The sequence below is a fragment of the Poecile atricapillus genome, chromosome 8 (assembly GCF_030490865.1).
Source record: "Poecile atricapillus isolate bPoeAtr1 chromosome 8, bPoeAtr1.hap1, whole genome shotgun sequence".
Taxonomy (NCBI): Eukaryota; Metazoa; Chordata; class Aves; order Passeriformes; family Paridae; genus Poecile; species Poecile atricapillus.
The window spans coordinates 6,105,034-6,131,028 of NC_081256.1; the positions used below are offsets into that span (position 1 = coordinate 6,105,034).

Below are 25,995 nucleotides of genomic sequence, written 5' to 3' on the forward strand. Positions count from 1 at the left end.
CTGTCCTGATGTCCTTGCACACATTGAAGGCAGTGGTGGGTAGTATGCAGTACCCCACAAGAGTCCAGGGTGTAGAGGGGCTTCAAGGGAGCTGGAGAAGGACTTTGGGCAAGGGCCTGGAGGGACAGGACAAGGGGAAATGGCTTCCCACTGCCAGAGGGCAGGGTGAGATGGAATACTGGGAACAAATTCTTCCCTCAGAGGGTGGTGTGACCCTGGCACATGTTGCCCAGAGAAGCTGTGGCTGCCCCATCCCTGGAAGTGTCCAAGGCCAGGCTGGACAGGAATTGGAGCAACTTAGTCTAGTGGAACGTGTCCCTGCCCATGGAAAAATGATCCTTAAGATTCCTTTCCAACAAAAATTTGTGTAGAACACGAATTCTACTGTTTATTTCATGTTCATGGTTTTACGTTTAAGGACAGCTCTGCCAGAAGATTTTACCTGAGTGTTGACACAACCCCAGTAACAGAGCTAAGCTCAGATCTTTAACAGGTATTTCTGGCTTTTCAGTGTGTTGTCTTGTCCCAGTGTTACTGTCAGGGCCTGATGCAGCATTGCAGGGGCTCATCTCCTTCACCAGTCTGGCTGCCAAGTGCTGGGCAGCTGTGGAGGGAAGGCAGCAGCTTTTGTCATTGTAGCTGATGTTTGTATTAGCAATTTTGTTTTAAATATTTAACTTCCTCTCCCTGCTCATGAATCGGTTCAGTCTGCCTCTCTGAGTTAGAAAGGATTTAGTCTGTGGAGATCAGAGCAGTCCACTGCACTGGAAGGTGAGTCACACATCCAGCAGAGACCTGAACTCTCCTGGCCGTGCCCATCTCTCAGTGCCCCTTGCCAATGATTAACATTCCAGTTTGTTCTGGTGATTCAGGTGGTTCATAGCTGGTCTCATTTCAAACTGCACTGGGATGTGCGCAGGAGCCACAAGTGACTATTCCTCTCATCTTGGCCAGTCTAAAATAATTTATGTGCCACTTGTCCTCCAAACTGGCCTTGCTATGAGCTCATCCATCTTTCAGGCTCTTACCTGCTCACAGCTGTCCAGCACTGCATAGCTGGGGAGAAAGCTTGAATTCACCTCTTCCTTTTTTCCACAGCTCTAGCAAACAGCTTTCCATGGATTTAGTGCCTGAACTGTAGCACTTCCACCTCCCATATATCCTTCTACAAGATAAATGATCATACTGAGAAAAAAAAAAAAAGTCCTGTGCCAAATGCTTAAGAGAATAATTTATTAGCAAGTCCTCTACAAACTGGTTTGAGCATGGGGGGGATGCATTTACTAGAGAGGAAGAATGATCAGAAACACAGCAATTCCCTAAAAATGGGAACTGTGTGTCCAGGGATGGCCCTGGGCTCCACACCCACATCTTCACTCCAGGACTAGAGCTGGAACAGGAGCTCCTGCTTGGGAGAGGGAGGTTTTGACAAGGAATTTGATACACACTTGTGGCATACTCATTTAAAAAATGCAGAAGGGACTATGCAGGATGGAAGAGAGGAGCAGGTGACAGGAAGGACATCAGCAGCATGTTGGACCCAGAAGAATGCACAGGATCTAAGCTGTAGCTGCTAGTATGTCACAGTCATCCAAGTGCAGAAGATCCAAGAAGTGACCTTTCCCTTATTCTTTTAGACCTGTATGAAGTTTCATTTCCAGAGTTCTCCCAAAGGTTTATTCTGAACCTCCTGCATAGTTTCCTCTGCAATGGACCTGATTTCTTTGTGCAAGTCTTCAATGCTCTTTGAAGCATCCACTGTCTGTTTCCAAGACAACAAAAATACAGGATAGATAACAGAGAATACAGGAATGTGTTACTGGACAAATGAGAAAAACCTTGTTAACATCTGCTTATCCCCCCATTACTCAGTATTTACTCTTCCTGAGTAGCGAAATGAGCCAATTACACCTCCTCTCTGCAGTTTCTGGAGTGGATTTGGGAGAAATCAATGTATGTAGGAACAGACATTTAAGTAGATGTGAGGGTGGGTGAAGGGAAACAGAAGAAGCTGCTGCTGCTGCATGTTGTTTGCTGGCAGTCTCCAGGGTGTGTGACAGAGGCAGGTAAGATAGGGATTCATCTCAGGTGCAAAAAGAGCTGACCAGGCTCTCCTGGAACAGGGAAGTGCCCTCTCTGCCACATCTCACAGTGCCCTTGGCTGGTCCCCAACATGTCCCACTGAGCAGAAGTGGGAAGGGGCAGCACAGGTGACAGGCAGAATTTGGGAGCTGTCACTAGACACCCCCACCTCAGGCCATGACCAGCCCATTAGAGTTAATTCCTTACCTTCCAGTTTAGGGTCTTGTCCTTCATAAGGCAATAGAAGGACTGAAGAACTTTCTCTTGGAAGGAGCTGGTCTCATAACGTTCATGTCCAAAGTTCCCTCGTTCTGCTGCTTCTTCTGGGCTTAACTGAAGGAACAGGATCAGGTCTGGCTTTGGGAGTCCAACATCAGGCTGTTTGCACCAGTCCAGGCAGAAGTTCTGTCCCATACAAAGACAACAGAGTTTGAGGTGAGACACAAAGACAGGAAAGCAGCAGGTTGGCTGGAGAGTGAGGTGGGAAAGGAACAGCCAAGAACAGCAGGAATTGCAACCCAAAACACTCAGCACAGGCTACAACCTGACAAGGTGATATTCCAGCTTACCCTGTGGAAATTGTCCTGGTCATATGGGGATGAGCAGGTTTTGTCAGGTGTTCAGCACTTCTTGTGCCTATTTAAGTTGGAGAGAGTGAAAGCTTTTCATGCTTCTTCTGCAGATCCCATCTGAGCTCTACCAAGGTACATTCTGAGCCTCCACTCAGACATTACCACTCCAAAACTTGCTCAGTCCAAAAGAAAGCTGCTCCCAAACAGAACCACCACACAGCTGCAATGCAGATCTCTCTGAGTCCATGGAGGCTCATTTCCAATACTCACCTACCCAGGAATTTCAGCCCAGACACAACAGATGCAGTTTTCCAGCCTTTGGATTTTGTTGACAGGTCTGAAGACTTTCATCAGGGCCCATGAATCCACGATATGGGTGAGACTACAGAGTCCACTTACTGCTCATCCACATCTTAAATCCCTCTAAGAGGAGCTGGCACATCTGCCCTCCAGTTTCTCCCCAGATGTTCTGTATCCTGGTAGTCTGGGTATTTTGTGGATGTATGTGCAGTGGTTTTTTTCAATCCCATCAGGGGGTAAGAGAAGCTGGAAGTGCCACATCTTGGGTGTGAGCTCTGGCAGCCAGTAGACTTTTATGTTAGGTATGGGCATCAACATCTCCCCTTCTTCTAGAAATGCTTCTTGAGTGAAAAGCATGCCAAACTCCATTCTTTTAAGAAGCAGAGGAGGTCCCTTCCAGCAGCAAAGGATGCCATCCCTGCTTCCCAATGGCTGAGCCCTGCAGGTCACCAGCTACATTCAAAGAAATGTGGACACTTTTAGACACCCTTTTTCCCCCACCAGAAAGTAGCAGAACATTCCTTGCTGTGCCCATGTGGATTTGGGATCATTATTTTGGGGTGACTCAGCTCATGTTACACATCCTGGCTCTTAATTTGGGGCTTTTGCAGACACCTGATTAGCACCTAAATGCTTCAATGCATCTGTCTCAGGGTTAAGCCCCAAGCTACACAATGTCCAGGAAAGCAGGAGGGTGGAAGAAGATGCAGGTAGGAGATCCTGGGCCCCCTCAGTCCTTCCAGGAAGCAGGGAAAGGCCACAGCCAGTGCTGCAGGCATGGCTGGAGCTTCTGTGAGCACAGGATACTCTTAGAGGGTTGGTGGCTGCTCAGCAGGAATGGGACACATCTGAAGGAGGGGGAGAAAAGGGCCTGTGCAGAATGGCTCAAAGGGAGGCTGACAGAGCTGAATTGTTCTGAAAGCAGGGACAGGCCAAAAGGCACAACTGGAAATCCAGAAATTCAGGCTAAATTAAGAAAATCCCTTTTACTCTGAAGGTGAGCAGAGAACCCAGAAAGGAATGGATGTACATCCCTGAAGATACTCAAACCTTGGCTGGATGTAGGCTCAAGCAACCTGCTTATGTCAGCCCCGCTGGAGGCTGGGCTTTGTGAATTCCACAGGTCCCTTCTGATGTACGTGCTTCTGCTCTGCAAATGTGTGGGCCAGCAGCCTGAGCAAGTACAGAGAGTCTTTAATAAACTCCCAGAATCACTCTCGAGTCACACAGGTCAGCTTCCAGTCCAGCACTCTGTCCAAATTTTTTTTTTGTCTTATGAGAAGCCAGCAAACAAGTTTCTCTGCTTGTTCTGGGGAAGGGCAGACCCATGTTAATATCTGAGCTGAAACTTCCATCCCTCATTTCCAATCCTCATTTCCCAGAAGAAGAATGGCCCCTGGGCCATTCACACCAACAGCCTCTACCCGGAGCTGTTTCCTCAAGCAGAGAGGGACAGGGGCTGCTGCAGGTCTCACTCACCTCTTTGGCACTTGTGAAGGCCACTCCAGAGAAGGCGTATCTGTCAACCACAACTGTGATCCCCTGATGTAGTTTCTCTTTCATCGTTGGTCTGAAACCATGTGGGAGATAAAATAATAAAGTTGCACTCCTTTATAGTGACAGAAATGAAAAGAGTTCATCTAAAACTGCAAGTATGTTGTCATTAAGGGAGATCACTGGCAGGGACAGCTGTGATGCAGATGGTAGGTGAAGTGCTGTTTGTATTCTTCACCAGGCATTGACCAAATACCCTTTCATGACACCCAAACTCAGGGTGCCAAGCACTAGGCACTGCTCTAGACAGCTCCAGGGCTTACAGGCAAGATCACAGATGAGCAATATTGACATGGACAGCTTAGTCCTCTCCCCTTTTTACGGGGTGCAGTAGATTTTGTGATACACTCTGCCACCTTTATTCATGATAGTTCTTAGAGCTCACTGATCTGCCTTCTGTTCTCCCAGCTCAACTGGCACTGCCACTACAGCAGAGCCAGCAAAGCTTTTCTGTAAACTGAGAACATTCTGAAATCTGTATTTCCAGGTAACAGGAACAGCCAACACTGATTTCCTCACATCCACACACAGACTTTGTGACTAAAGCAAGCACAGCCAGTTATGGCTGAACATAGCCTGTGGCTACAGGAAAAATTTGGGCACCATTCCTTAAGCACTGTCACTCACAAGAACTGTCTGGTGAAGCAAGACATCTTCAGGGGAGAGAGTAAATTCACATTCTAAGCTGGTTCAGTCTCAGCTCCCCAATTTTTTAATCCAGTACAGCACAGGAGTTGGAAATAAGGCACTAATGATTCAAAAAGAACCCCAAAAACAACGAACTGTGGGATCTGATCCAAGATTACAAGGGCTGAGTTACATGGGATATTGGGAAGAAACTGTTCCCTGAGAGGGTGGTTAGGCCTGGCACAGGTTGGCCAGAGAAGCTGTGGCTGCCCCATCCCTGGAAGTGTTCCAAGACCAGGTTGGAAGGGGCTGGGAGCAATCTGGACTAGTGGGAGGTGTCCCTGCACATGGCAGAGGGGTGGAACTGGCTGGGCTTTAAGGTCCCTCCTAAGCCAAACCATTCTGTGACTCTGTGATTAAGTCCAAAGCTGTAAGAGCCCTTAAGACACCATTTCCAGCCCATTTTCCTGTCTAAACAGGATCACATTCTTGTGCCTTCTGCACCCACTGCAAGCTCAAACCCCGTGGGATTCAACACAACACATCTTTCTTTTACAACTGAACAAACATCATCTTTACACGTGTTCCCAGCGGTTGGCAGAGAAGAGCAGGTGAATGGTGTGGTCCTCCAGGTTCTTCTCCCTCCCCAGGTAGGAGCTGATCAGCTGCCCAATCTCAGTGGTTCTGTCTGTAGGAAAGAGGGAAGATACAAAGGCTGTCCTAAATTGCTCTTCCCAGATGGGTGTCCATCTGTCTGGGGGGGTCTGTCTGTCACGGATGGGAGACTGGTCTGACCAGGGCAGGGTCTATCTGTCTGTCATAGATGGGGCGAGGTCAGTCCATCCAGGGTGGTAGTCTGTCTGTCTGTCCAAGGTGAGGGGGATGTTTATTTGTCACAGGTGGGAGAAAGTCAGTCCGTAAGGGGCTGGGGATCTACCCGCCTGTGACAGGCTGTGGAGAGGCGGTCGGTCTATCCAGGACGAGAGTCTATCTGTCTGTCCGGGATGGGTCTATCGCTCAGGGCTGGGGGCGGTCCCTCTGTCCAGACGTGGGGGTCAGCCCGGAGCTGGGGTGCTCCGCGAGAGCCTCCGGACGGCACCCAGCCGTCCCTCCCCGGGGCTCACCCCAGCCGTACCGTACCCGGGAAGCGGAGGAGGTCGGCGCGGTGCCCGGCGTCCCTCAGGGCCTCCACGAGCCGCCGGCCCTGCGTGCTCTTCCCGGCGCGGTCCACGCCCTCCAGCGCGATCAGCGCCCCGCGCCGCGCCGCCATCGCCGCTCCGCGCGCTCCGCGCCGCCGCCCCGCCCCTTCCGCCGCGCCCGCCAATCCCCGCCCGCCCCGCCCCTCATGAATATGCAGCGCCAATGGGCGGCGCGCGGGCCGTGAATACGGGATGAGGCCGCGGGCCTTGTCATGCGGGCCCGGCGGGCGGCGGGGAGCGGCGCGCGGGCCGCAAGATGGCGACTGCCATGTACCTGGAGCACTACCTGGACAGTGAGCGCGGGGCGGGGGCGGCCGAGGGGCCGCGGCGGGGGCGGCGGGATTGGGGCGGGGGCGGCGGCGGCAGCGCGGGAATTAAAACTGCGCCACGGGCAGCGTGGCGGGGTGAGGGGTGGGGGGGGGTGGGTGACACTGTGCTTGCGTCATCGGTCTGCGCCGGGCTACGTCAACAGTGCGCGCTGGGGAGGGGGATCGTGAGGCAATGGCGGCTGTGGCGGTCAGCAGGGCGGGGGTTCCGCTCTCCCCTCAGGTGGGCCGCTGGTGCCGGCCCAGTGCCCGGTGTCTAGGCAGGTGCTCAAGCGCTGCTGAGGTGAAAGGGCGGCTCACGGTACGTGATTCACAGGGTGGGTTGTGTTGGGAAGGACGTAAAAGCTCATCTCCACTCCCTGCCATGGGCAGGGACGCCTTCCATTGATAGGGCTGCTCAGAATATTTAGTAACATTTTTCTTGCAGGTATTGAGAATCTGCCGTGCGAGCTGCAGAGGAATTTCCAGCTGATGCGGGAGCTGGATCAGAGAACAGAAGGTAGGTGCAGTATTTCCGTAAGCAAAGCCAAGAGCTTGGCATGAGGGATGGGGAAAGCCCAGTGGAGGCTGGGCTTTAGAGGGCGTGTCTCTCCTCTACTGCTGTTCCTTCTCTCATTCTGAGTGCTCTTCAGTGTTTATTTCTTTCCTGTGAGGATACAGCTCACATCCCAGGGCTTGATTTTGTTTCCAGTTTAAATTCATAGCTCTGTGGTCATTGTACTCAGTGGCCTCTTGGGCGGCCTTCCTTCCACGTATTTTCCATATCTAACAACTTCTAAATTTCTGTGAGCATTGCAGGACAATTTTTTCCTTCCTTTTTGAAGTCTTTGTTGGTGTCTAGCTGTGCATTAATTATTTTCATTTTGAACCATCAGAGTAGTAAGTGTGGAACAGATAAAATGTTCTGCATGTGGGAAGAGAGGCTGAAACTTGTGAATCTATGAGTTAGGTTTCTAATCTTAACTGTGAATTAACATTAAATTAACTTCTGAATTAGCTGTAGAACACTTGAGAAAGCAGAATCACACCACAAGTGTCAAAGAGTGAACACCTTTAACTTAACTGGGTTTGTTTTTTAAAAAAGAAAATGCATTAAGTAATTGAGGGGAGAGTAAGAGCTGTCAGGAGGGGCCTCTTTGATTGATTGGCATTTAAGAAAAAAAGTGAGGAACACCCACGGAAGTGATGGCTCTAAGAGAGGCTGCTGGGAGTTTCTTCTCTGCCTGAGACCTGGCCAACAGCTGGCCAGTTCTGAGAATTGGCAGCGTTTTTGACCACTGAAAAGTGAGATCACCTTAGTGAATACCACCTTTTAAACCTAACCCCAGGAGTTTCTGGCTCTCCTTGTTTCTGTCCTTGAAAGGTAACAGAGCTTTAGTGCAGCTGCTCATCCTTCCCTCCTGGCCTGGAGGGAGGGGGCTGGGCTGGACTCCAGTGGCTCCCAGGTGGGGAATGGAGGCTGCAGGGGCTCAGCCCCAGGCTGGGCCAGGCTGTGCTGGCTTCTCCCAGGAACCCTCCAGGTCCCAAACCAGCAGGGTGGCTCTTCCCCCCTGATGGAACCATCTGCTCCTTCCCTGCTGCTGCTGGGCTGAGGGAGACAGACTCCTGAAATCCAACACCATGAATACCAGCTGTGGCTTGGGCCACATTTAACCCTCTCACTACCCAGATGAGACCTGCACATTTAATCCCTTTCCAGAGAGAGGAAAGTGAGAGTGATCAACATGTAAAGAGACAACATAAACCATCAAGGTCAGTAAAAGAAGGAGTCACACCTCAAATGGAAGGAGAATGAGGAGATGCTTTAATAAGCTGAAATATTCTTTAGGTAAGGCCATGGAGATGGACAATAATGTTCTGAAAAAAACTCCTTTAATTCATGGAAGAGTATTTTGGGGGGAATGAAGTATTTCAAAGTGTAGACCTGAGCAAAGGTATCCATTGATGAAGCTGAGCAGATGGTGGAGTAGCTGTGATCCCATGAGATGCTGGAACAGAGAAAGAGAAGTGAGAGTTGATAGAGATAGTTGGCCCCCAAGAGAAAAGGAGAAAACCTCTGTTCCCAGAGATGATCACAGAGACAGATGAAGAGAACCTTTGCCTTTGAATAACTCATCCTTAAAAGGACACCCCTTGAGTTCATGGGCCATGAACTCACCTCAGAGTGGTGTGAAATGGGAGGAGGGTATAATGGCAGAGATTTTTCAAAAAAAACAACAAAACAAACTGTGCCGCCATGAGAAAACTGTTTTCTTGTAGAGAGCTCTCTATGGAATGATAAGAGAGAACTCCTCTCTCTACAAAGACTGGTGAAAAGACTGTTGTATAGTTGGGACTGCTTTAACCTCCAGTTTTGTCTCTGTGTTGTCAGTTGGGCAAGGGAAAGCGTGGGGTGGGGAGAAAAGGTTTCTGGAGGTTTTATTCTAGTTTCCTATTCTTGTAGTTCTGTTAATAATCTTTCTTCATTCCTTTTAAGTTTTAAGCCTGTTTTGCCCTTCTCCTAATCAATATCTCACAGCAAGAAATGAGTATGTTTTCTGGTGATTTTTAGCTAGTGCTTTAAAACCCCCACATTATTTGGTGTGCTGGCCAGGAAACTAAATTGGCAAATTTAAATTACGACAGTCTCCTGAATGGAAACAGAAAAACAAGAATACCTGCTTTTTTTTCAGACAAGAAAGCAGAGATTGACAGCCTGGCAGCAGCATACATCGAGTCTGTGAAGAACATGTTGCCTGAGGAGAGAGTGGAGCACCTGAGGAAGATCCAGAGTGCCTACAGCAAGTGTAAAGAGTACAGTGATGACAAAGTGCAGCTGGCCATGCAGACCTATGAGATGGTGAGCCATGAGCCATGGAAAAAAAGGCATCATCTGGAATGGTGCATGTGGAGATGCTTCACAGTGTCAGCTTTCCCTGACTTTTAATTTTTTTTTTTTGCTTAAATTTCTTACCAAAACAAATTATTAGTCCTCAAGCTTCTGTTTCTCCCTGTTGCCTCCCCAGAAAGCTTTCTCCTTAGGTCCCAGGTTTCCCTTTTGCTGAAAAATTAGTGAGTTTATCCCCCTTGGAGGTGGCTTTATCAGTAGTAACTTGTTTGCTGTGTAATAATTTGTGCCAGCAAATTTACCCCACTGCCTCCTCCCCAGCAGCTCTCTGTCACTGATAATTTCTTTGGGGCACACTTAGTTGAAAGCAAAATTTTTTTTTAAGCCAGCTGCTGTACTGTGTTGTGAAGGAACAGCAGGAATTCTGCTCTGTTGCCTTTTATTTGACATCAGAATTTCCTCAGTGGACCTTGGGAGAAAATCCTGTTTCTTAAGATGCAGCTTTCCACTTTTTTTTTTTTTTTTTCCTGTCCCTTGAATAATTCTAATTTTCTCATGTTTTACCCCATGGATGAAAGTTGAGTGAGGGGAATCCTTTTGACTGTACTAAGTGTTTGTTGTCCAGCGTGCAGAGATGCTTTGGGTTTTGCTATAGCTGCAGTAGATGTTTGATTGCCATCAAACACTGTAAAAAAGGAAATTATGTGCCAGGAATATCGATGCCCTAGATAACTAGTGAACCCATTTAATGACAAGGTATTGCAGCAGCACAGTTGGAGGGTGGTGGCTTAAAATCCCTGTTGTGAAAATCACTTCATTGCAGCCAGGGGAGTACAAGGTGCTTAGTTAATGTGTGACTTGATATTGAGGATAGTCAGCCTCTGTATTTATTGTTAAAATTATTTAATTCACATGACATTGGAGTACCAGGGGAAGAACTCTAACTGCTCTACTCAACACATTTCAAGGACTGTCTTGGAATTTTGGAAATTTCAGGGATGAAACAGTTATTTTTAGTATCTCTCATCTTGTTTTGTTCTGAAACTCATTAGTCTGAGTTGCTTTGATTCTCCTTTATGTTGCCTCCCTTTTCCTTCCTTTCTGCGTTCTTATGGAGGGACAGGGTTCTTGTGCTTTTGCCTCCCTCGTTCCCTTTGTGTGTTCCATTTCCCTTTTCCCAGCCTGTACCCCTTCCCAGCCTTGCTCTGCAGTACCACACTGTTCATGCTGATAACAGCCAAGTTTTAGCCCTTCCTGTTTTCATTTGGGGCTCTTTTTTTGTGTGTTTCTTTCTAATTCAGTTTGTGGTTTCCTCTTGGTGCAGGTGGATAAGCACATCCGCCGGCTGGATGCAGACTTGGCACGGTTTGAAGCTGATCTCAAAGATAAACTGGAAGGCAGCAACTTTGAAACCCCTGGATCCCGAAGCCTGAAAAGTGGGTTAATTTTACACAGTTGAGAGCCTTTTCCAGCACTTAGAATATCAAACCAGGAAGGCTGAGATGTAAAATAGGCTGTTGTTTCTGGAGGAAGGAAAGAAGTGTGCCATTCTCTGTTTTTAGTGCTCTTCAAAATGTTTACCGTGGGCAAGAGATGAAGAAAAATGTGGTGCTGGGATCAAACTTACTGTCACTGTTTCACAGATCATCCTGAGGTTGTTAGTGGTTCTAAGGAGGGTGCTGTGCCAAAACTGCACTGGTGTAACAGTCTTAGTTTCAGGGAAAAACTAGGAATTAAAAGAAGATAACCAGTTTCTCTCATGTATACTGAAATATTGTGTGATCACAGTGACATTTGAATGTGGATACAGCAGCAGAGCACAGCTTTATGCCTTTGAACAATGAAATAAGGTGTAAGAGCAAGCAGATGGAGATGAAAGTTATGTTAGTTATTGAGTAATCTATTAACTGTGTTTAAAAATAGACTGAGATTTAAAAAAAAAAACCACTGCAAGCCTAATCAAGTGTGATGCTGTTTATGACCTGTGCTATTGCCAAAGCTGCAAACACGGGAGTTTGGTGCTCAGTTGTTATCAGTTTGGTATATCTGTGGCTTAAAAATGCATTTCAGCCAGCATATTCAATTACATATATAATAAGGATTATTCAATTACATATGAGATAGGGATTTCAGGACAGTAGCTGCATCAAAAGAACAACAGCTGGGGAATTTTCTGCCGCTCAGGCTGAAATGATGGGGTTGTTTTTCCTTTCTAGAGGGACGAAGTCAGAAAGACAAAAGGAGCTCTCGTGGTCGAGGCAGGAGAACATCTGAAGAAGATACACCAAAGAAAAAGAAGCTCAAAGGAGGGTAAGGCAGAGCCAGGCACAACTCCAGGGCCTTGGGCTTGACGTTTCACGAATTTTCCACAGGCTCACATTACCCTATTTATGACTCACGTCCGGATGGCGAGCGGTGTTAAGAGTGTTCTGGTCTCACTCCATTTCATTAATGTCCTGCTTATACAGGCCAGCATTGTTAATTAACTCCTTGGTTGGCATGTGGAAGCTCAGCATGCTTGGAACACTGACTGGAAGGACAAGATCAGCCTCCCTGTTGCTGTTGGCAAGCTGGCAGAAAATAGCTTTGATTTTTGTCAAAGGGCTATTTTTAACAGTTGCTTGCAGTCTTGATGGTAAAAGAAACTCACTTGCCCATCAGGACAGAAACTGATGTGCTGCTGTTCTAGAAGTCTTTGAGAATTTTGGGGGTTGTTTTCAAAGGGTTGTATCCTAGGTAGCCTTGAATAATCTGATTTGGTTTTGAGAGGGAAGGAGGAAAGCATGTCCCCTCGCTGAGATGGGATTTATATTAAAGGGGCTCAGTTTATCATGGTATTTTCAGTTGGCTAAATGGAGGGGCAAGCAACTAAAAGTGGACTGCTATGGACTGCTACTGGCATGTCAGCACATCCCTGTCAGGGTAAGAGGGTTCACTCCTGCCTGACAATGAGAAAAAATGTATATTGAAACAGGTTGGGGAAAAACCCCAAACAGGATATTCTACCCACAGTCAGGAGTGATCTGTATGATCATTTTGTTACTTTATTCATGACATCTATGAATCCCTTTCTTCATTATTTCTGGTCATACTGTGTTTGATCCAAACTACCTTATGATTTTAATTACTGGTTTGTGGTAATGTAGCACAAACTCTAAAACAGGGTCAGTGTGGTTTAGGGAAGATACTGTAAAACACTGATTTTCCCAAGTAGATTGAGATCTTGGAAACACCAAATCCCAGGATGGTTTGGGTTTGGAGTGACCTTAAAGATCATCCCATTCCAGCCCTTGCAGTGGGTGGGGACACCTTCCACTAGACTGGGTTGTTCCAAGACTGGCCATAAACACTTCAGGGTGGGGTAGCCACAGCTTTTCCAGGCAACCTGTACCAGGGCCTTCCTACCCTCACAGGGAAGAATTCCTTCCCAGTATCCCATCTGACCCTGCCATCTGGCAGTGGGAAGCCATGCCCTTTTTTAACTCAGTGTTGTCTGCAGCTGACAGGTGTTTTGTCCTGACTCTGTCCTTGCCCACAGGTCTGAGTTTGCTGATACCATCCTGTCAGTGCATCCCTCAGATGTCCTGGATATGCCGGTGGATCCCAATGAGCCCACCTACTGCCTGTGTCACCAGGTGTCCTATGGGGAGATGATTGGCTGTGACAACCCAGATGTAAGCACTTGAGAGATTATTGATTTTTCAGATGTTTGTTGCCTCCCAACCCTGTACAATCCAAGGAGGGGGTCCTTGCTCAGTTAGCTCATACCAAATGATGGGAACGTTTGTGAACCAGTAAGAATCTCCTCTGTTTTTCCTTTCTCTTTTGCAGTGTCCAATTGAGTGGTTCCACTTTGCATGTGTGGACCTGACCACCAAACCAAAAGGGAAATGGTGAGTGTGGCAACATTCAGTTTTGGGATTTTTATCAGGCTGCAGTTTGCCTCAACAAGAATTAAAACCCTGTTGTGACCCTGACAGAGGAGCTTTGCTCTTCTCATCAGACAGTTTGCATCCTCTCTGATTTGGGTTATGTTTTAGGGTAGAAGATACAACACAAACCTTCTTGTTAAAATCCACTTCCACAGAAGTCTTAGGTGGGAGCAGAACTGCCTGATAAACAGAGCAGGTTTTGACCTGAGGGTTGTATAAACATGGACATGTTACATCTGAGGTTTGCTCTATTGTCAGTAGTTGTAGCTGTGCTTAAAACAGAGACAGGTACCTCTCTGCTTCACTTCTGGAGGCAAATTTTGAAGACTTCTCTATGTGCTTATCTTGGAAAGGATCTTGGGCTTGTTATTTTTATCTAATGGACTGTTTTAATCAAATTAACAAATGACCTGTCAGAAACAGGCTTATTTGTGCACAGATATTAAAAGCAGTTCTCAGGCTCTGTGCTGTTAATTTCAGGGGCTAATTACTGCCTCTTTTTTCCTACAGGTTTTGTCCTCGTTGTGTTCAGGAAAGAAAGAAAAAGAAGTAAGGAGTAGAGAGGGATACACTGCCTAGGCAAGAAGAATTTAATATATTCCTTCATTCATGTTGCAATATTACCTTTGATTATTTTTTGTTAATCTATCCTCCATCTTTTTCCGGTATGATATTTAATTATCCAGTGGCCAGTTGAAATTCCTGTTCTTTCCTAAGACTTTGGGAGGGAGTCCAAAATCCCTTTGCCACGGAGATTCTATTGATGTTAGTCTTGCACAATGATACTGAGGGAGGGTGTTGCCTTTTCTGGCTGTTTCCATTTCCCTGCAGATTCTTTAAAGTACATCACTGTGAAGATGAAACCTACAGTATTCTTGGAGAGAGAGAGAGAAGGTCAGATTTATTCACAAAATAAGATGAAGGCCTGAATTGTTAGCTGTGATTGCCTGTGTGGCACATGGGTAAATCAGGAAATCGGGTTTTAGGGAAGGGCACCATGAAGACACTGTTTGTTCCCATGATGGTGTGGCTCTGCTGTTGAAGAAGGCCATTCAGAAATGTTCTAATGTAACTTCTTGTCTTTTTTTTTTAATGGGCCACAAATTCCTGACTTCTCTAGCTGCCTTTCAGATGATGAATGTGAATCCTTGCATTAGCACAAGTGTCAGTGGCTGCAGCAGAAGGGAGAGATGAAATTAGGAGCTGGAAAGGAAAAGTCTCTGTTTTTTCTTTCTGGAGAGTTACAGTGGATGCAGAAGTTGAGGGAAGAGCAAAGTCTTGCCTTTGTATCTGTCTTCTGCATCATGAGGCTTACCTGCTTTCAAGGAAAGATGTAATGGGGAAAGGTGTTCCAGGTTTCCTTCCTGCTGGTGGAAGAAGGTAAAAAAAGCCCCAAAGTCATGAACTTTGCTGGCTCTGGTCCCTAGTGGGTGTTGGTGGCAGCTCTGTGCAGGGCTGTGTGCTGCTTTCCAATACAGTGTGCAGGAGCTCTTGGTACAGACTGCTGGAAAGGCATAAAGAAACTCACAGATAAACTTTTCTTCTGCTGAATAAACAGCACAGAAGATTCAAAACACTTCTACTCAGATTCTGGCACCTGCTTTCAAAAGAAAAATGGCTTTTCCTGTTACACTGAGCCTCTTACTCATGTTCTGCAATGAAGGAAAGTAGAACACAGTTCCTGCCACCTCTCCTTACCCTTTGTGGGGCTTTGTGCCTGCTGCTGACATAGAAGAAACCTCTCAATTGTGATGCAGCTTTTCTGTGAACATTGATTTATGGCAGGGAAAAAGAATGGATTTTAGGAAAAAATCCCTGTCTTCAGGGTCCTGTAATTTTCCGTGTGATGTTGCAGGTGTCTTTACTACACTGCATCACTGGCAGTTGAAGTTCCCATAGTTCTGTGCATGAAAATGCACATTTGTCACTGCTGCCACAGAATGGCACATGGACAGCAGGCAGGGATATTAAAGCCAGAGTGCTGGATGGAAGGAGGAGGAACAGCACACAAACCTGGAGTACAGCAAACCCTCTTCTCTTCTTCCTGCCTCTTCATGAGAGCAAATTTGTGATACCTCGTGGGCCAGCCTGGCATCCAATCCCCAGAGGGTGAGAGCTGCTCCTCCTTCACCCACTGCACTGGTCTGAGCTGGAGCATTGCTGTGTCCTGACAACCCATGTTGATGCTGTTCCAGGTTTTGTTTTCCCCTTCCACCCAATGGTATTGTAGACAACTTTTCTTCCTGTTGTTCCTAAGGCTTTGTTGGTACTGGTATTACCATGGATTAAGCATTTGATTGGAAACAATCTCAAATTTCCACTCTGGTGATCTTGCTGGAAACATGCCTTGAGGGAGGAGAGCAGCTCTGGGTGAGCCAGTGTGGAGCTGACTTCCCTCAGCTCCAAAATTCTGGTCAGGTAGGATAACAAAACACACTTTTAGAAGTACTTTTGGGGCTTTGAAGAGCGTTTTCCACTTGAACCAGCAAAGCAAAAAGGAAAACAAGCTCTGGAAGGTCCTCAAAAGGAAGGATAATTTGCTAGGAATTACGAATAGTGTGGGGTACAACAGTCTCCTCTTCTTTACAACGTCTGTGATGTGTACAGCATCTGAGATCTGATACCAGCAATAAACTCTCCCACTGGGAACATGCCAGTTCAGGGCTTGGATGGGCTCAGGAGCATCTCCTGCCCTCTTACACCTGGTCGTAGAGACTTTTTACAAATCTGTAGACAGAAATACCAGCAGCCTTCATTTTTGCATACTAAAGGATTTAAATCTTCTGACTTTTGAATGTACAGTGTTAAATGTTTCCTGGAGAGGGGTGATCCCTTAAGGAATGCCCTACTAAACATTGCCCAAAAGCCCTGCCAGGGGCCCAGCTTTACTGCAGCTCATCCAAACTGGAGGTCGAAACCAACTTTCACCCTTTTACCGAAACAAGGCGGGGGGGGGGGGAGAAAAAAAAACAAAAGTAAGAAATGTAAAGTTTAAAAAAAATATATAAGAAATGTATATCTGTATTTTTGGATCTTGGAGATGTTGGATTATATTATAAATAAAGTATTTTTGGGAATAAATGTGTGAGGATGATGGGGGGGTGGGGTGCTGTTGCAGCCTCCGGCCGCCAGGGGGCGCTGGCGCTTTGGGGTGAGGCGCGTCCCCGGCGCTTCCAGGCCCCGGAGCGTCCTTGGCAATCTCCCGTTTTTTTACCGGGATAATCCCGAATTCCCCCGGTCACCCACGCTGCCAAGGGTGCCCGGTGCCGCGGTGGGAGCAGCGGTGCGCCTTCCCTCAGTGCTGAGCTCTCACCACGCTCACGGGAAGGGGGCAGCAGAGAAGGCCGCGGTTTTTCCCATGGCTTCTGCGGCGCTGTGGCGGCGCGGGCCCGCCTGGCGGAGGAGCTGGAGCCGGGAGCCCCCGGGAGTGCCCCGGGCCCGGGGCTCCGCCGGCTGCCGGGAGGTGGTGCCGACCTGTGAGCGCTACGCGGTTCGGCGGCTGCCCTTCGCACGGCTGGGGGACAGCGATGTGGCCTTCTTCGAGCGCCTCATGCCCGGCAGGGTCGTCACCGGCGAGGAGGAGGTGAAGGCGTTTAATGTGGACTGGCTGAAGTCGGTGCGAGGTAAACGAGCTGCTTGATGTGCTCTGTTGGTGAAACCTCCTTCTTGCTTCTGTTAATTACCGGGCCAACGAGTTTGCCAAAGGAAATGTTATTTTTATTGTGGTGGATCACATCTGTACAGACCATAGAATGAGAAGGGACCCGTGAGGATCATCGAGTTGAACTCCTGACCCTGCACAGACACCCCAACAATCCCACCCTGTGCCTGAGAGCCTTGTCCAAATGTTCCTGGAGCTCTGGCAGCTTCGGGGCAGTGTCCATTCCCTGGGGAGCCTGGGCAGGGCCCGACCGCCCTCTGGAGGAAGAATCTTCCCGTGATATCCAGCCCAACCCTTTCCTAACGCAGCTGCAGCTCTCCCTCCGGTCACCAGAGACCAGATGAGTGCCTGCCCATCCAAAATGAGTTTTTCTCATAAAATTATTCCTTTAAGAATTACCAAATACCTGGTAAACTTACAGGCTTTCATAAAAAAAAATAAAAATCCAAACCCTCTAACTTAATAATTATTTTTTTTCCTGAGACAAGTTAATTCAGCTAACAGTTTTGATTGAACTTCAGAAAAGAATATGAAAGCTTTTGAAAGCCTTGCTTGCAGCCTTCCAGTACCTTAAAGGGGCTTATAGAAAGGAGGGAAAGAGACTTTTATGTGAGCCTGGAGTGACAGGACAAGGGGGAATGGCTGCACACTGTCAGAGGGCAGGGATAGATGGGATATTGGGAAGAAATTGTTCCCTGTGAGGGAGGTGAGGCCCTGGTATAGGTTGGCCAGAGAAACTGTGGCTGCCCCATCCCTGGAAGGGTCCAAGGACAGGCTGGACAGGGCTTGGAGAAACCTGGGATAGTGGAAGTTGTCCCTGCCCATGGAATGAGGTGAACTTTTAGGTCCCTCCCAACCCAAATGATCCTGTGATTCTAAATCATGCACTGTGAATTCTAGGTTGCTTCTGTCAAAGTTTTTGTGAGAATTCAAACCATTTCCCATTGCCCCCAGTGGCAGCCAAATCTACCTATATGTGCAAAGTTTTTGCAGGGCTTAAAGGGAAAGGCTGCTGTTGAAATGTTTGTTGTCAGAGTGGTTGAGGTACCTAACAGTGGAGGGAGCATTGTTATTTCCCACCTCATGCTTTCCCACCTGTTTCTTTCTGACCTCTGCAGAGCCACAGCCTTCCTTGAGAGTCCCTTGCTTTCATTGCAGGCTGCAGCCAGCTGGTACTGAAGCCACAGACTACAGCAGAGGTGTCTCAGGTTCTCAGGTAACGTGCACCTTTTCTGCTGGGCTTGCTGCTGAGGAGACTTGGGTCAAGTCAGGGGTGATCCAGTGTGTGAAGGGCAGTTGTAGATGTTCAGACATCAATTCCTTAAGCACTGGCGTTGCTGAGGCAGTTTTCTTCATGACTTCTGTTCTGATAAACAGCTAGAATTAGGTATTGTACGGGTGCTCAGGAAAGAGAAGGTTTGTGAAAGATTCAGGAGGGTCTGTTTGAAAAGGTAAGGAAGGTTAGGGCAGAACTGGGCAGTTTGAGGATCTCTTTTATCCACACTGGTGTGGTTGGGCAGTGCTGTGCCAGATCACTGTTTGGCTGAGGAGCTGAAAGCTGCAGGAATGTGCTCCTAGCTCTGTTAAAACAGGGGTGCAGAGCACAGGAAAGGCAGGCAGGGCTCCTGAAGGAGCTCTGGGGCTCTGTGCCATCCCTTGCACAGGAGCTGCTGTGAGCTCAGAGAGGATGTGGTGGGTGGTGCTTGGCAGGGATGTGGCAGGTGGAGCAGCTGAGGCACAGGTGCACATTTTATTGCCTACAGGGCATTAATTTCTTGGGAGGAGGAGGGCAGTCATGTCTGAAACCACTGCCAGAGGCTGGCTGTCAGAGCCCACCACGGAGCCCAAGCTGTTAACTGCTGCAGAAACAGCTTCTGTAGAAACATAGTGCTTTCCAGACAGATGATGTGTGCCAGGTGTGTAGATACACATGGGGCTAACCCCAGGTGTTGGTTTTTTGCTAAGCACTGGACTGAGTTCAGACAGGAGTTGCACTTTCTCACTTTGTCATTGAAATTGTCTCTTTCCACCAATTCAGTCTTTCGGTGAAATGCTGCTTAGTTTTAAGGAGCACTGTCACAACAGCCGACATTCATGTAGAGGTGAAACTTCTCTGACAGACTGATTATGGCTTTTAAATGCATAAAAATGCAGAAACCTTTTTCCTTCCAGGTACTGCCATGAGAAGAACCTGGCAGTGAACCCTCAGGGGGGGAACACAGGCCTGGTTGGGGGCAGCGTTCCTGTCTTTGACGAGATCATTCTCTCCACTGCTCTTATGAACCAGATCATCAGCTTTGACAAGGTGTCTGGTAAATATTCCAGGGATGTGAAGCACAGAAATGAGCCCCAGGCCTCAAAACAGGCATTTTCCTGGGAACAAATAGCAGCAGGATCAGCAGGGTTCAGCTCAGCAGCATCATAAGGAGGTTTGTTTGGGTTTGGGGGGTTAGGGGTCAGGCTGATGTGAGTATCTCTGTTCAGAGAAGGAGCAAAACAGAGAGACAGAGACACAATGTGATTGTGTTTTACCAGTCCAGAGTTGTGGATGACAAGATATTGAGGCAATAGCAAAGCTCTCTGGGGCTTAAGGAGAGGGCAGTTCCCTGGAGCATGCACAGAGTTGTGCATTTAAGCTGAATCTCAGAAAGTTTTGAAGGAAGAGATGGTTGCATCTGCTCATACTGCTCCTGCTTCTTAAGGAGGCACCTTCTTCTCAGCCATCAGCTTTTAGCAGGGTGTTTGTGTTCCAGGAATCCTTGTGTGCCAGGCAGGCTGTGTGTTGGAAAGGCTCAATGAGTACTTGGAGGAGCAGGGGTTTGTCATGCCACTCGACCTGGGAGCCAAAGGCAGCTGTCACATCGGGGGGAACGTGGCCACCAATGCTGGAGGCTTGCGGCTCCTGCGATACGGCTCTCTGCGAGGGACAGTGCTGGGCCTGGAAGTGGTAAGGCGAGTACCTGGCAGTCCCCTTCTCTGTTTAGTCTTCTGCTGCTTAATGCTTCCTGCTCTTCTAACTATCCTGTGCACAGCTAAACTCCTCTCCAGGCTTCCACTCTTACCTTTTCCTTGTTGGGCTCTTTTGAGAAGGGTCAGCACGTCTTAGTGTGTTATAGCATGTTATTGCTGCTGCTGGTTCCAGCTTCCTGGCTTCCAATGCTTGCTGACAGAGGTGGTGTTAGGTGATTTTCTAATCCAGACAAGTAAAAAGAAGATAGGGAGAGGTTGGGGGATCCCAGGTTATCTGCATGGAGTTGGTTCCTCTGAGCAATGAGTCTCTGGAGCACTCTGGCAAATCCATCCTGCATTACTCTCTTCTGGTGGCTGCTCACTCAGATTTTAATAGAATTGTAGGATCACAAACTGGTTTGTGTTGAACAGGACTTTAAAGATTATCTTAAGGTTTAAAACCCATGCCATAACAAGCTGTCTGCTTTGGGTTCATTTGGCTGCTGGCTGTGTCCTAGAGTCTGCTGTTCCTCAGTTGCTCCTGTCCTACAGGCGAGTGCCTTGGGATGTACAGGCTAGATTAGGAGTTCTGAAAGTTTTCATGGCTGGAGACAAAATTTGGGCAGGGATCAAAAGCATGGCTCAGTTCTACTATGTAGGATGAGAAAGGAGAGCATTTCTCTCAGGTCAGTTTGTCTGTAATGTCAAAATAGCCTTTAATAACCTGTCTTGGAGATGCTCAGCCTTAAATTAAGGCTCAAGTTGCAGAAGGTTTTCTTCATCCTGCTTAACTGTTCACTGTTTCACGCAGCTTTCCTTGTTTCTGCTGGATAGTGGGAGCTAGGGCTGCAGAGAATGGCTGGTCTTCTCCACCATTAGTAAGAAAAGCAGAGCAAACTGTGTCTTCTGTTATTACTTGTCCTGATTGAAGGAGAGAAATAGGAGGGAAATACCTATTCTTTCCTACTCAGGTAGGATATAGAGCAAGAAATTAATTGGGAATGGAGGAGCAGTGTGGGGATGGGCTGCAGCTGTGTTAAAGTGAGTGACACTTCCCATCATTGGTCATAGGCAAATTCATGCCAGCAGATTCCTACCCAGGTGCTCTGACTGAGCCCCTGTGTTCCCACAGGTGCTGGCTGATGGCTCAGCTCTGGACTGTCTGACCTCTCTGCGCAAAGATAACACGGGCTATGACCTGAAGCAGCTCTTCATCGGATCTGAGGGGACCTTGGGAGTTATCACTGCTGTCTCCATTCTCTGTCCTCAGAAGCCTAAGGCTGTGAATGTGGCATTCCTAGGTAGAAGCTGGTATTAATGATTTCACACCTGATTCAGAGGCTGGGAATAGGAATAGAGAGGAGAAAGCAGTGCTCAGCTTGCACTGGACTGCCAGCATCAGCTGGTGTCTGGGAAATAGCATAGGCCTCTGTGCTAAAATACCTGTGCAGATATTTACTATCTGTTGGAATACCTGCAAGGGCAGGTTGTTCTGTAAGGAAAGTGGAGCCAGGAGCTTAGCAGGGTGAGGAGGCAGGCAGGACAGTCCCCTCACTGGTGATGGAGGGCCTGGTCTGACAGGCTCAAGAGATGAGCAGGGCAAGAGTGTGGCAGTAGGCAGAGGCAGCCACCGTCCAGGACTCAGGTGAGTGACAAGGTGATGAGGCAAGACTGAGAAATCACATCTGCAGGTCAGGCTCTGGATCAGCAGAGTATGTGGCCAGGCACAGCTGCTTAAAAGATGCTTCTGGGTGTCCCTCAGCAGGTCCAGAGTTGTTTGTGCAGAGCCTTCACTGAGAGTTTTTTACTTTTCAGAAAACTTCAAAGTGTTTGGGGTGGTGTCTGTTTCTGGTCCTGATTCCTCTCTGTTCTATGTGAAGGGTGTCAGAGTTTTGCCAAGGTTCTGGAAACATTCACAACCTGCAGAGCCATGCTGGGTGAGATCCTGTCTGCCTACGAGTTCATGGATGAGAAGTGCATGGAATTGGTTGAGAGACATCTCAAGCTGTCCCGCCCAGTGACAGGTACTAGTGGTATTCACACTGTAGAAAAGGGCACTGTACTGTTTGGGGATTTTTAGACTACTTTTAAACACTTCTAAGAAGTGACTCATTTTAAAAGTTGACTCACTGACTTTTAAAAGGTTGGTGATTGTGTGGGCATCTGTCATGATTTTTCTATCTAGTATATCCATTCCAAACACCTTTTATCTTTAAAGATGAGACTTTTTAATTGTATTTGTCCTCACAAAACTGTTAGCTTTCTGGAAAGTGGTTGCTTAAGAAAAGATGTAGCATGTCAGTGAAGTGCCCTGCAGATAAAAGACTGCCCTCTCTGGCACCAGAGAGTCTGGGCACATAACATGCTGGGAAAGCTCCAAAACCTGCCCTGAATTCCTCTGTTTTGCCCCAGGGCATCTACTAACTTTATTCTCCCTCGTTCTCAGGCAGCCCTTTTTATGTTTTAATTGAAACTTCGGGCTCCAACTCAACTCACGATGAAGAAAAATTGAGCAACTTCCTAGAACAGGCCATGGCTTCAGGTTTGGTCACAGATGGAACTGTGGCAACGGATGATAAGAAAATAAAGGCAAGTCAGTGTTTCCTCTTCCAGAAATGTCTTTGATGTGGATTTGTATTTTATATAGGGAAGTGTTCAGACTCATGTTTGGTGTATGCATGGAACACAAGAGCAACTTTGTTTATGTGGATTTCTGTGATCCTTGATTGCTCAGGCGCTGTGGAGCCTGCGGGAGAGAATCACCGAGGCCCTCACTCACGAGGGTTACGTGTACAAGTACGACATCTCTCTGCCCGTGAGAAAGCTCTATGACCTCGTGACTGATATGAGGGCTCGGCTGGGCCACAGTGCCAAAAGTGTGGTGGGCTACGGCCACTTGGGTAAGTGGGGGTGCTGGGAAAGGAGGTGATGGCCCTTCTGTGCTGCAGGTGAGAGGCTTAAATTGAGGGCTGTGGAAGAGGAGGGTACATCAGGATCTTCGTGTTTGAATTTCACTGCTTTCAGACAGTTTTCCATGTACTGATGGCAGGTTGCTGGCCAGTGAGCCACGGAACTGGTCACCTGTATTTTCTTGCTGTGTACTTTCTGTTTAAATATGTAATTTGTTCAGTTTGGTTGATGTACTTAGACACATTTGGCAGATAACCACTTTCTTGTCCAAAGTGATTAATCCTACTGGAAATAAGTTTTTTGTGAGCCATTAACCCTCCAACAGGGAGTGATGATGATAGATGCACAGAAAGGCTAATAGATTTGTCAGCATACTGGGAAACTAATCTGGTTTTACAAGCAGGTAGATTGGTCGTTTAGCAGAGCTGTTCTGTTCCAAAAACAAATCCCATGGAACTGCTCTTGAGCACACTTGATTAGGGATCATTTGAAAGACACGCTGCATGACAAAAGCTCCCTGTTGGTAGCTCTTTGAGGACTAAGCTGTGTGCTGTGAGGGTTTGCTACGATGCAGGAGGAGGATGAGTAAGTTGTATTTACGGAGTACCCAGCAAGTCTGAGCCTAATCAAATACTGTCATACACAGTGGCAAAAGGAGAAATTGTTCTGCTGCTTTGTTTCTACTGACACAGTGCCAAAGCACATTTAGAGCATTGCACAAACATAATAGGGAGAGAAAAAGTGATGAAGGGCCATGTTAGAATCTAATGATCATTATGAAATGCCATTGGGGAAGTCTTTGTCATTGCATCACGGTGGTGGCACAATTATTAATGCAGCACAATGGGAATTTTAAAATCACGAAAGTCGGAGTTTGAAAGTAGCTTAACTCAGAACCCTTCCTCAAATAGTGCACTGGGAGCATGGAAAAGCAAAGATCCTATTTGAATTATTTGTGTGCAGAGAGGTTGATGTTTGTAGGACAGTGCGCTTTTCCTTTTTTAGAGTTTACAGACTAACAAAGGCCATTGTTCTCAAACATCATGGAGGAGCCAGGAATGAGTATCCATTGCAGGGCCACCAGGTTTTTCTCCCAGACCCACCTGTGCAATGTTTTCTTCCAGGAGATGGGAACTTGCACTTGAACATCACGGCGGAGTCCTACAGCCATTCCCTGCTGGATGCAATCGAGCCCTTTGTGTATGAGTGGACTGCAGGATGCAGTGGGAGCATCAGTGCAGAGCACGGGCTGGGCTTCAAGAAGAAGCAGTTCATTCAGTACAGCAAACCACGGCAGGCAGTGGTGCTCATGCAGCAGTTCAAAGCCATGCTGGACCCCAAAGGGATCCTCAACCCCTACAAGACCCTGCCCTCAGCTCCCAAGGGGAGCCCGTGCTGAGGAGCCAGCAGAGCAGGGCAGCTCCAGCTCCGTACCTGCACCTGAGCAAGAAACACGCTGGATCAACAAGCACGTGGAGTGCTCCATGTTTGATTTTGTCAGTGGGATGGAACAAGTAAAGGAATGCAATTGCTCCTTTTGGGGGTGGTTGCTCTTTTTGGGGGGTGCCTGCTCTTGGTGAATAACACACTGCTGGGTTTCCTACTTGGTCTGAACATTGAAACAAAACACAAAGATACTGAATGTGTATGAGTATTCCAACTCTCTCTTCCCTTTGGTTTGCTGTGATTTATTAGTGACAGCAGTCAAAGGAGGATGGCTGTGCAGGTGGAGCATCAGAGACACAGGAGAACCTGTGGATGCAAGTCTTCCAAGTGAAGGTGTTCTTCCTTGCTTCTTTTATCTAATACACTTATCCCAAAGCCCACAACAGCATCTGGTTATGGCCTCTTTAGTGATGCCAGCTCCAGGTGGTCCCAAATAAGCATCAGTGTTGTCCCGTGTACAGGTTTGCAGTGCTGGAAGGACTGGCCAGAGAAGAGAGGGTGCTGGATTTTATCAACTGGAGGAGAAATATCAGCAGCCAGGCTGAGAGAGGGGATCCCAGCCCTCCTACCTGGCCAGGGGCAGGCTCTAGGCATGCCAGTATTTCCTGCTTCCTTGACTTCCTGTCCTTCACAGCAAATCATTATTTGCTCTCACAGAGAGGTGTAAAATTATCCCTCCCAACCTGGCTGGATAATATTTGGGATAACCTGGAGTGATAATCCGAAAGGATGGGGCTTGGAGCAGCCTGGTCTAGTGGAAGGTATCCGTGCCCATAGCAGAGAGGTAGAACAAGGTGGACTTTAAGGTCCTTTCCAACCCAAACCTCTCTGTGACTCTACGTTGGGAGTGCTGTGGAGTCTCTGGAGGGACAAGAGGCCTTGCAGAGGGATCTGCACAGATGCACCACTGGGCAGTGCCAGTGGCACAGAATCACTGAGTGCTGGATTCTGTGCCCAGGGTGGAGGAACACCGAGCACGAGTGCAAGCTGGGAGAAGAGCGGCTGGGGAGCCCTGCTGGAAGGATCTGGGGGTGCTGGTTGGCAGCAGCTCAGTGGGAACCATCACCAGGAGGGCAAATGGCAGCCTGGGGGCACCCGACACAGCGTGGCCAGCGGGGCAGGAGAGAGGAGGGTCTGGCTGTGCTCAGCACCGGGGCAGCCTCACCCACAGCACTCCAGCATTAGAGGGGATGGGAAGGTGCTGGAGCGTGTCCAGAAGAGGAAAACCACGCTGGTGCTGGGGCTGGAAAGTGACCTGGGAGGAGGCTGAGGGCTCTGGGTTTGTCTGGGTTGGAGAGAAGGAGGCTGAGGTACAACCTTAGCCCCCTCTGCAGCTTCCTAAGGAGGGGGCATGGAAAGGGAAGTGCTGATCTCATGGGAATGCTGATCCCAAAGCAGGGCCAGGGGAGGCTCAGGCTGGGCATTAGGAAGTGTTTCTCTACAGAGCATATAATCAAATACTGCACCAGGCTTCCTGGAGAGGTGGCTGATGCCCCAGACTGTCAGTGCTGAAGAGGCATTTGAACAGTGGTGTAAGTCTAGGGCTCCCCTGAATTGATCAGGCAGTTGGACCAGATGATTGTCCTAAGTTCCTTCCAGCTGAACTGTTC

General features: G+C 48.0%; 3 protein-coding genes across 5 annotated transcripts; 2 read left to right on the top strand and 1 right to left on the bottom strand.

Annotated features, from left to right (window-relative positions):
• Positions 1-1,216: 1,216 nt before the first annotated feature.
• On the bottom strand, positions 1,217-6,470 carry DTYMK (deoxythymidylate kinase). Its single transcript, XM_058844512.1, has 5 exons — positions 6,276-6,470; positions 5,715-5,823; positions 4,434-4,524; positions 2,290-2,487; positions 1,217-1,762 (listed from the first exon to the last, which is right to left on the bottom strand). Exons 1-5 carry the CDS (start codon positions 6,403-6,405, stop codon positions 1,652-1,654), a joined length of 639 nt encoding a protein of 212 aa, XP_058700495.1. The 5' UTR covers positions 6,406-6,470; the 3' UTR covers positions 1,217-1,651.
• Positions 6,471-6,474: 4 nt separating this feature from the next.
• Positions 6,475-16,496, top strand: ING5 (inhibitor of growth family member 5). Of its 2 annotated transcripts, none has more exons than XM_058844508.1 (8): positions 6,475-6,627; positions 7,088-7,159; positions 9,333-9,499; positions 10,812-10,923; positions 11,704-11,797; positions 13,026-13,161; positions 13,319-13,380; positions 13,930-16,496. In XM_058844508.1, the coding sequence occupies exons 1-8, from the start codon at positions 6,591-6,593 to the stop codon at positions 13,970-13,972; spliced, it is 723 nt and encodes a 240-aa protein (XP_058700491.1). In that variant the 5' UTR covers positions 6,475-6,590; the 3' UTR covers positions 13,973-16,496. The 2 variants fall into 2 exon arrangements, with proteins under 2 accessions (XP_058700491.1, XP_058700492.1); XM_058844509.1 differs by lacking the exon at positions 6,475-6,627 and adding an exon at positions 6,817-6,961.
• Positions 16,497-16,521: 25 nt separating this feature from the next.
• D2HGDH (D-2-hydroxyglutarate dehydrogenase) lies at positions 16,522-24,579 on the top strand. 2 transcript variants are annotated; one of them, XM_058844506.1, is made up of 9 exons: positions 16,522-17,042; positions 18,239-18,296; positions 19,253-19,392; positions 19,834-20,027; positions 21,162-21,330; positions 21,910-22,053; positions 22,476-22,618; positions 22,764-22,929; positions 24,064-24,579. In XM_058844506.1, the coding sequence occupies exons 1-9, from the start codon at positions 16,778-16,780 to the stop codon at positions 24,336-24,338; spliced, it is 1,554 nt and encodes a 517-aa protein (XP_058700489.1). In that variant the 5' UTR covers positions 16,522-16,777; the 3' UTR covers positions 24,339-24,579. The 2 variants fall into 2 exon arrangements, with proteins under 2 accessions (XP_058700489.1, XP_058700490.1); XM_058844507.1 differs by having other exon boundaries at positions 16,906-17,042; positions 18,199-18,296.
• The last annotated feature ends 1,416 nt before the right edge of the window (positions 24,580-25,995 follow it).